The sequence below is a fragment of the Agelaius phoeniceus genome, chromosome 24 (genome assembly GCF_051311805.1).
Source record: "Agelaius phoeniceus isolate bAgePho1 chromosome 24, bAgePho1.hap1, whole genome shotgun sequence".
NCBI classification, from domain to species: domain Eukaryota; kingdom Metazoa; phylum Chordata; class Aves; order Passeriformes; family Icteridae; genus Agelaius; species Agelaius phoeniceus.
Window position 1 is genome coordinate 3,550,741 of NC_135288.1, and position 9,444 is coordinate 3,560,184.

A 9,444-nucleotide genomic window follows, 5' to 3' on the forward strand; every position below is an offset into this window, starting at 1 on the left:
CCAGGCAGGCCCCTCACGGTCACATCAAGGCTCTGTCCCGAGCTCTACTCCGCAGCCGGGCCGCGGCTCTGCCCCAGCCCTACCCTGCGGCCCGCGGCCGGGCCGGGCAGGCCCCGAGCATGCCGGGAGCCGTGGGGCGGGCCCGCCCGCTGGAACGGCCGCGCCGGGGCGGCCCGGGGGAATCCCGGCGGCGGCTGGAGCTGGGCGGGCATCCCCCGGCTCCCGGAGCGGGCGGGCAGCCCCGGAGCGGCGGGGGCGGCGCAGGTGGGCCGGGGAAAGCGGGGCCGGCGCGGGGACTTTGAACGCCTCAGCCCCGGGGCCGCAGGGCCGGGCGGGACTCGCGGGCTCCCCGCACTGCCAGGGAGGGAGGAAGGAAGGAGTTCACCGATCTCTGCCGCTGCCCGACCGGCCTCTCGCATAGGAAAGGGGAATTTTACAATTTTACGATTTTACAATGCTCGGGCTCTCGTTTGTGAGGATGGGACGTCCGAGCCAGCGCATCTGTGCAGAAGCAGCGCGGAGTTTGAACAACCTCCTCGCAGGGTTCTCAGCTCCCCACACAACCGTTCTTTATTAACTGCGGGAGGCCAAGCTCCTTTTCAGAAAGATTTCAAATTACAGCAGTTTCATAAACCTGAGCCCCCGTGGCTGGACATGAAGGTTTTGTAGATAATGCCAAGAGTGGATCTCATCTGGTAAAACCCTTCCAGAAAGTCCCTTGACTGATGTTATTTTCCGAGTATTTGCTTTCTGATAAGCAATGATGAGTGGATGCTCATCAAATCTATTAGCTTTGTCCTGTGAAGGCTGTGAAAACCACTGTTTTTTCCAAATTGTCTCGAATTTAGTGCCTCAACACTGGTATTTCTATTTTATGTTTTGTAGTGAGTGCACCTCTCCCTTATTTTTTGCAACAAACAGATATTGTAGTGTATTGATAGCACTGCTCTTGATTCCTCCCACTGCTGTTGTATCACATGTGCATTTGATTCCTCATGTCCAGTTGCCAAGGTAGCAGATGCAAAAACAAATTAGATGAGCTTTGCCAGAAGTATTTGGGGATCCTTTAGAACAAAAGGTCCCAGAGAAACACAAAGTCTTCTTGAGAACAAAATTTATCAGCCTAGCCAAAAGCAGTGTGGGAGTTTGGGTTTAGGGTTTGCAGCTGTTTTATTTTAAAATCCACTTTCTGCAAATTTAGAGGAGCTTGCGATATTGTAAAGATGTTGAACAGTGTGACAGCCTTTCAGTCAAACTAGGTTTTATTTATTTATCTGTTAATTAACTCCTTTTCATCTCCCTCTTCTAATAAAAGGGCATCCCTTTGTGGGATTTAATTTAATTAATTTGTGGGATTGGAATTGCCTGAACTGTAGTCCTGAGTCATAGTTGAGCCTTTTGGAGCCTTCCTGGCCAGGGAACATGGAAGACAGCTTTGACTCTGTATTTCTTTTGGATGTAGGAGATATTCACATTAATTAGTTATACTTTGAATTTACAAGCATCCTGGTGTTACCACAATATAAATTTCAATGCTTCAAAAGAACATTACAGCAGAATTGCATAAGTATGTCCTAAATAACAGCCTCTAAACCAAATATCTCTTATCTAGGTTTTTTATGTGAATTTTTCGTGTTTACTGTTTCCTCTGTCAGACTTTCTTTGTTTAGTCAGCTCCCAGTTTCTGAGTGCAAAATATTTGGCAGTTTATCCAAGGGGAGAGAAGCATCTTGTGGTGCTGGTTCTGAGCATAAGGAGTTGTGACACTGGCTGATTTCTCAGGGGCAAAATCAACATTTCAACAGCTGTAAGTATTTTTTAGCAAAATTCCCCTGAAAGTGTGTCTGCTTCTTCACTTATTGCAGTGAATTTATGTAGTTCACTCTCCTTCTGGCTTCACATTAAAAGGTTTTTATAGGATGGACTTGGAGCTCCTGAAGAGGCTGCGCCAGGCCAGCCAGGACCTTCTGCAGAGGCTGAGAATGAGGCAGGAGAAGATGAGAAAAGAACTTCCCAGAAAGCAGCTCCTTCCAGCATCTCATCATGGCCTTGCATCTGCTGAGAGATTGATCCTCTTGTCCAGGAGAGTGGTATGTGCTAGAAATTCAGGCAGCAAATGGGCCTTTATGACAGACAGCAGCTCTGCCTGTGCTTTGGTGTGGTCAAGGAGGCATATGGGCATGGAAGAGCTCTTGGAAAGTGGTATGTGGAATATGGAGTCTGTCCTTTGGTTTTTGTTTGCTCTGTGGTCTCAATCTCTTCTCCTGGCAAAGGGTTTGGAGATCAGTTCCTGCCTAAGAAAGGCAAGTTTCTTCTTCTAAGATAGGAATGAGCATTGTGGAACAAAATCATTTTGTTTCTTCTAAGCACGAGGGCTGAAAGTTCAATGGTTTCTGAAATTGGGAAAAGCTGCTTTTAAGGAAAAGCAGGGAAAAGCTTCCATTGGAAGTGGATCTCTTTCTTACACTCTCCAGAACATAAGGATTTTGCTTTTTCCCCTGCAGGAATTTAAAGGAGTGAACAGACTAGAATGGTTGATTCTAGAACAGAATCTAGAGAGGTTGATTTAGTGAGTGAATGTTCTTACAAAAGGTGTTTGTAGTCTGACTGATGATAATGTGTTAAGAGAGTCTGTCCTTACAGAAGGAAAATCAGGTGGATGCAGTAAAATCTGACCCTGGAATAAAGGTGTCTGTGGAACCCAGAGCTGGCCCAGCCCTCAGTTCATCTCCTAAACACAGCAGCAGTGCCAGAGGGGTACAGCAACAACAAGCAAAGACACAGGAAGGAGCAGGTTTCAATTCCAACTTTCCTGGGAAAGAGAAGAACGTTATGCCAGTGTCTGCAGTCATCATGTCTGGCAGAGACATCTCCAGAGAGAATGGGGATGGTGGTGCTCAAGGAAGTCCAGAGGAAGAATCCTCCTTCCTGGGGCATGGAGAGAACAGAAAACAGTCTGCTCTGCTACATGCTTTCCATGAGAAATGTCATCCAGGGCCAACACTGAGCAGAGTGCAAAATAAAGAGGCTGGTGAGCAGCACGTGGTCATCAGAGAGCCCCACAGCCCTAAGTCAGTCTTGCTGATGCCTCAGTCCAAAGAGTTGAAGGTAAATGTTAAACCAATGCTTTTCTTATTTTCCTAAGTCAACAGAATGATGAGGAGGAAGGGCTGGGTGAATGTTACCTCTCTTGTTCCCACTGTGTAAATTGGAAGTTGGGGTCAGAGCTGTTCCCAGCCAGGGGCTGTTGGCAGTTTGTTCAGGCCCTGCTTTCCTGAGCCAGTGAACTGAAGACCAGAAATCTGTAACACTTGACTGGGAAGTGTTGTCTGGCTTTTGCACATGTCATCCTCATGCTGAGGCAGAGCAGGCAGGTGCAGTGCTGCTGTCCCACAGTTTGTCTCCTTAGGCATGAAGGGCAGGCCCTGGCTGTGATCATCCTCCATGGCAGCACAGGTTGCCTTATCTCTGGTGATGTGTGATACAGCTCAGCATTTTGTTTAAAGCTCTGAAAAATCCTGCCTTATTTGGGCAAGTCCCTGTCTCCTCTTTCTGTTTTATTTATTGACAAGACAAAGAGCTGGTGAGCAAATACTCAAATTTGCAAATGAGTAGGGGCATAGGTGGAAGCCAGTCTCAAACTAAGGCACAGCTGTCCCATCTGCTGGTTGTCTCCTCAGCTGTGCCTTTGAATGTCCTGTCAGGTGATTAGGAAGTTGTCATGAATTGTTTTCTTTCAGAAGGAAACTCGTCATGTGACTTTTCAGCCTGACCCTAAAGAAGATGCCATGCCTGTCAGCAGCTGGTCTGCCCGTCCTTTCCTGGGCTATGACTGGATTGCAGGTGAATCCTAACTCTGAAGCAAAGCTCTCAGTGTGATATGGTGATATTTAGAGTTAAAATACAGCTTCTGACCCCTTTGGGGTGTGGTGGAACTGCTGTCCTAGGGCCAATGGAGCAGGTCCCAGCAAAGGGGCTGCAGCTTTGTCTGAGGCCCCTCTCCAGACTAGAGGTGACCTGTGCTTACCTGGAGTGGTGAAGTGGCAGTGGGATGGGAATTCAGGCAGCAAATGGCAAAGCCTGGTGAGGTCAGAAGGGATAGCAAATACCTGGAATGAATGAGTGCAATAAGGGACCCAAACCACACAGTAAATCTCTGGCTTGACATGATCTGCCCTTCTCATTATCATTATTTTGTTTGGACTGTATCTTGTGAGGCTTGCTTTGGTACTTTCCCAAATTTTGTAAATCATTGAAAATCATTAATCATTCTCTTTCCTTGGTGTTCTCAGGGCTTCTTGAAACAAAATCTCCAGTAACAGAAAAATCTGAGCAGTACTTTGCAGAACTGCAGGAGTTCCGACAGTCCAACAGAGAAACCTGCATTCATCAGCAGCACCTGCAGTAAGTGGGAATGGGGAAGGGCTGAAGCCTCAACGCTCAGTCCCTTAGTAACCCCTGTAGTAATGATAAGCATAATCTGATTGGAGCAGGACATTGTGAGTGTCTTTATTTACCTCTCAGCCATGTGTGCTTGGAAGAGGCAGTGCTGTTCACAGGGCCAGCCCCTCTGTCACTGACTGATTTCCTTGTGTGTTTCTGTAGGCCTGAGGATTACACAGCTCCTGAACAAGAACTGGATCTGATAATTGGTTCTCATAAGTGTAAGATCATATTTCTTCCTAATGCAATTTCTGTGAATAAAGAGCTAAGCAGTCTTTACCTGTCATCCTGAGAGAGCACCACGTCATGCCAGACCAGCCAGAATGTGTTAGTGTCAGCTGCAGCTTTTCAACCAGACTCAACATCCTACTCCAAAGATACTTGAGTCTTCTAGGGATCCACTCTCAGTGTCATTTTAATTTGTTAGGGTTTCTTGTAATTGGCTAATCTTCTGTTTCTAAATTGAAGAGGTTGAAGTTTTGGTTTTGCTTTTTAGGAACTGACTTGGGGACAGGAAATGTGTAAGATATTTCAGGAAAAGCAGCTCTTTTTATAGAATGCAGATGTGGTGCTGTGATAGAACACAGTTTTTTTGGCTGGGTTCAGGGACCTTGTGACAAACAAGAACCCTGCTGAAAGTTTGTTGCTGTGTGCAGGTGTTTACTGTTATGGATTAAACGAGCGCCTCTTTACCATCCCTGGGGATTCAGAAGCTGCCTGCCCTGTGTGTAAGATCCCACGTAGCCACCAGCCCCCAGGGACACTGGAGGAGCCAACCCACGTCAAGTAAATAAGAATTCCTGCTTTGTAATGTGCACAAATCAAGGAAATAATAGAGAATAAAATCTGATCAGGTGAAAAGAGCACCCCAACAGTTCTGTAGAAGGTTGCTGTTTTCAAGGCAGAGATATTTTGCTTAAAAACTCCTTATTAATTTTTTCTATAAGCATGAACAGTTTTGAAATCAATGAGAAATGCATGTTTTGTCTGAATTTGGTCCAGAATCTGAATGTACCTGTAAAATGTCTACTGCCCTAATCCAAAATGGTTCACTCTGGGGTTAGACCCTTGGGTTCTGAGTGGGAAGGCATGCACATTCCTTGTGCCTTGGCAGAGGTGTGGGCAGTTACTTCCTACACCTTCCTTTTTCCTTGGAACACAAGCCCTGTGAGGAATATTTGAAGGAGCTGGGGGTGTTTAGCCTGGAGAAGAGGAGGCTCAGAGGTGACCTCATTGCTCTCTACAACTTCCTGAAGGGAGGTTGCAGACAGGTGGGGTTGGTCTCTCCCACCAGGCAGCACTGACAGAACCAGAGGACACAGTCTCAAGCTACCTCAGGGAAGGTACAGGTTGGATATTAGGAGGAAATTTTTCACCCAAAGAATAATAAAGTTCTGGAATGCTCTTCCCAGGGAGGTGGTAGAATCACCATCTCTGGATGTGTTTAAAAAAGCCTGGACATGGCACTTGGTGCTATAGCCTGGTTGAGGTGTTAGGGCATAGGTTGGACTCGATGATCTCAGAGGTCTCTTCCAACCCCATTATTCTGTGATTCTGTGATTCCTTTGTGTGGTTCCAGGGTCAGCATTCCCAGGGGTGCCCTTTTGCCAGCCCACAAGTACAGAGCCCATCGCAGGAGGAGCTTTCAGCCCACAGATGATCTTGCACTGTCCTCAGTAAGTTGCTGCCTTCCTGCTGAAGGCCCAACCCCTGGTCCTTGATTTATAGCAAGAAGGAAAGAAAATCTGGGACTCATTCCCTTGGCAGAGTTTCCACTAAAATTTTTGATATGCATCAGTGAGATAGCCAGAACATCCTTTGGTGTGTTCTGAGTTCATGCCTTGCTGTGAGTGACATAAAGTGTGTGACAGATTTCCAATGCTTTACACTGCACAAAAGGAAATGCCATGTGGAGATTTGGCTGACTTGTTTCAGGCCTCTCAACAGGATGAAGCACAGCTAAGAGTGCCTGTGTTTGTTTCCACAGACATTAAGGAGTCTGAAAGGCGAGTGTCTATAAAGTATTCACTAAATCAGTAGTGGCAAGGGTGGATTTAAAACTGCTGTTGTGTTGCTGGTCCTGTATTCTGTTCCAGTCAATGCTGCAGGCAGTATTGTTAATTTAACCTAACCCTGGCCTGGAGATTTCCAGGGAAGAGGTGGGAGGAGGCTTAGTTTTGTGGTTTAGGGAACTGGATGAGTCAGTTGAGACAGGTTCAGAGGGGTTAGGTGCTTGAGTTCTCAAAGTGAGAGATCAGTTTAGAAAAGTGGAAGAGAACTGTTTAGTTCTCTTTTATTTGAGATTTCATTTATCATTATCTGTTAGTCATATCAAACTCCTCAAAAAACAATAGATTAATTACTCAGTTAAACCTCCCTATGCAGAAGTTACTTCTAAACAATAACAGGCCATAATAGATAAAAAAGGGAACAGCATTCCCATCTTTCTCCACAGCATTGCCTGGCTGGCTGGGAAAACATTATTCCTTCCAGCAGCACTCTGCTGAGCAGTTTGGATCTGAGAGCCTCCCTGGAAGAGAAGCCTTCTCCCTCCCCTCACCTGGTAAGCACAGCCTCTGGAGTCCCAGGAGATGTTGGGTGTCACCATTATATTTTCTGAAAAATCCCTTCGCCAGGATTTCTTCTCCTGGGAAGCTGAGAAGCCTCAGAGAAATATGAAAACAATAATTATCTGATTTGCTTCTCCTGTATTTTGCTGCTTTGGAATGTGGTTGGAGATTGTTTATCCAACATGTGAATTGTTTTAACTTAATGACCAATCACAGTCCAGCTGTGTCAGGATTCTGGAGAGTCACAAGTTTCTCATTAGTATCTTGTTAAGCCTTCTGTAAGAATCCTTTCTCTATTCTTTAGTATAGTTTAGTATAGCATTCTTTAATATCATAAAATAATAAATTAGCCTTCTAAGAACATGGAGTCAGATTCATCATTTCCTTCCTGCCACCCTGAAAATACCACAAATGGTGGCACCAGATGTTGGTTGTAGCCTGAGCTGAAGAACAGACCCTGGAGACAGGCAGAGTTCACAGCCAGGGCTGAATACAGAAGAATCTCCTGAGTTTTCCCAGACAGCTCAACACAGTTTCTTTTTATGTTAATTATACAAAAAGGGATTTTTCAGAAAATATGATGGTGCCAGTTGGGAATTGCACAAATGGAAATTGCAGCCCCATCTCTAAAGGGTGTGATTATTGAGGGCTGAGCAAACAAAAATGCCTGGAGAGTTTCTCCTTACCACTGGTGGGAAATGTTTTCCTTCTGCTGACTGGTGTGCACAGAGACAAAAAAGCAAATGGAGCTGAGTAACTGGCAAAAGCCTGTTCAGCTCAAGTCTTCATCAAAATGGGAAAAGTCACTTTGGCATTCTTTAATTAATATCCTCTTTATTTGGATTCCAGCACCCAGTGTCCAGATTGTCCAGAGAAGCCAGAACTGACAAGTTCCTGCACTGCCTCCCCTGGCACACCTGAGGTTTAGCAGAGCAAACCAGGACACCAGGCAGCAGCCTCAGCTCAGACCCCACTCCCTCAACACTCTGCACCATGACTGTCCTGGGGAAGGGATGGGCACAGCACGTGGAAACAACTCAGAAACAAAGCAATTTGGATAAAAATAAATATTTGCACAGATTTTCCCCAGTTTTCATAGTCATGTGCTTATGTGAGCAACCAATAGACAGATGTGAGTTTGTACAGTTCACTTTACATTTTTTTGCCTTTTACAGCTACTGAGAGCTGCATGAAGTGTCCCAGCTGGGGCTGGATAAAGTCATGTGTGCAGGATCATTGGTGCATCTGCCACCTCAACTGAGTGACCAGCAGTGGCACTAACTCTGAATGCCAGGGTGAGGAACTGGCCTGTGAAGGGCCTGGCTCAGTGGAGTGACACAAATATGTTTACTTCCAAATTTTCGAAATGTGAAACACAGTATTCTAGCCTGTTAAACTCGAGTTCCTCAATGATTTGTAAAAATTTTAAAAATTCAGTTTCTTCTCAGTGCAATGTGTGTAGCTACAGAGTGTAGCACATCAGAGTAACTTTGAATGTGAAAAAAATGTTAAAGTAAAATGAGATTTTATTCATCAGTGAGCTAGATAATGCCTTAAAGTGGTTGCACAATTTGTTTACCTCTACTTTTCCAAGTTTTCTGGAGATAAACCAAAAAAGCATTTTAGAATTTTTAAATTGTACCAAACCAAGCTATTTCACATAGTGTGATTTGTTTGAACTTTATAGACTGATCTTACTTTCCATGTCTGAAAACAATAAAAATGATGTTTTATTTTGCTTTGAATTCTCTGAAACAGAGGTTCCTGCCTCAAATGTATTTTAGGGAGCTAACTTGAGAGAATTAATTTGATTTGTGCAGCTTCTTGGCATTCACTTACTTTTATATGAAATACATTATTTATTAAATCAAATGCATGAAGATACTTTTTTAAACAAGGAGAGGAACACTGGAAGCATGACTTAGCATGACTTTAGCTTTGGGTTATGTATCTGTAGGGTCAACTGAATGGAATTGGTCACATAATTTCCACTATTTGGAATACTAATTTAAAACTAAACTAATCCAGTGACTATAGAACACTAGGTGCCAAATTTTATATCAAATAGGACAAATTCTTTCTTCAAACATTTTTACTACTTTGCCTTCAAACTCAAGGCATCATAAACATTTCCTTAATTGATCCTGAAATAAATTACAGCAAGTCTGTCTCATACTATAAACAGAGAAAAGGTAATGCTGTAGATGGAGTAACCTGTGTTAGATCTCTCTGGTGGATGCAGGTTGGAGCCAATGTTGAATTCAAGATGTCTCTTGATAGATGGGAATACATTCAGTCTTTCACACCTGTGGAAGTGTTGGAGGTGTGATTATGACCCTCCATTAGAAACAGATGAAAGAAGTTGGTGATGCTGCCCCTGCTCACTCATGTTTGTCTCTGTTGGTTCTGGCCTGTGTGATCCTGCCTTCAT

At 44.6% G+C, this 9,444-nt stretch overlaps 1 protein-coding gene across 7 annotated transcripts; it reads left to right on the top strand.

Annotated features, from left to right (window-relative positions):
- Positions 1–106: 106 nt before the first annotated feature.
- Positions 107–8,772, top strand: MIIP (migration and invasion inhibitory protein). 7 transcript variants are annotated; one of them, XM_077190302.1, is made up of 11 exons: positions 107–264; positions 1,656–1,807; positions 1,909–2,090; positions 2,644–3,108; positions 3,741–3,843; positions 4,293–4,404; positions 4,606–4,664; positions 5,100–5,229; positions 6,023–6,119; positions 6,899–7,006; positions 8,189–8,772. In XM_077190302.1, exons 3-11 carry the CDS (start codon positions 1,920–1,922, stop codon positions 8,204–8,206), a joined length of 1,263 nt encoding a protein of 420 aa, XP_077046417.1. In that variant the 5' UTR covers positions 107–264; positions 1,656–1,807; positions 1,909–1,919; the 3' UTR covers positions 8,207–8,772. The 7 variants fall into 7 exon arrangements, with proteins under 7 accessions (XP_077046417.1, XP_077046414.1, XP_054503940.2 ...); XM_077190299.1 differs by having other exon boundaries at positions 108–264; positions 1,919–2,090; positions 7,863–8,772; XM_054647965.2 differs by having other exon boundaries at positions 108–264; positions 1,707–1,807; positions 1,919–2,090; positions 7,863–8,772.
- The last annotated feature ends 672 nt before the right edge of the window (positions 8,773–9,444 follow it).

Coding starts and splice junctions, on each gene's coding strand:
- MIIP (XM_077190299.1), top strand. CDS start 1,920: ATGGACTTGGAGCTCCTGAAGAGGCTGCGCCAGGCCAGCCAGGACCTT. Junction 2,091..2,643: donor TCCTCTTGTCCAGGAGAGTG/GTATGTGCTAGA, acceptor CTGTCCTTACAG/AAGGAAAATCAGGTGGATGC. Junction 4,405..4,605: donor ATTCATCAGCAGCACCTGCA/GTAAGTGGGAAT, acceptor GTGTTTCTGTAG/GCCTGAGGATTACACAGCTC.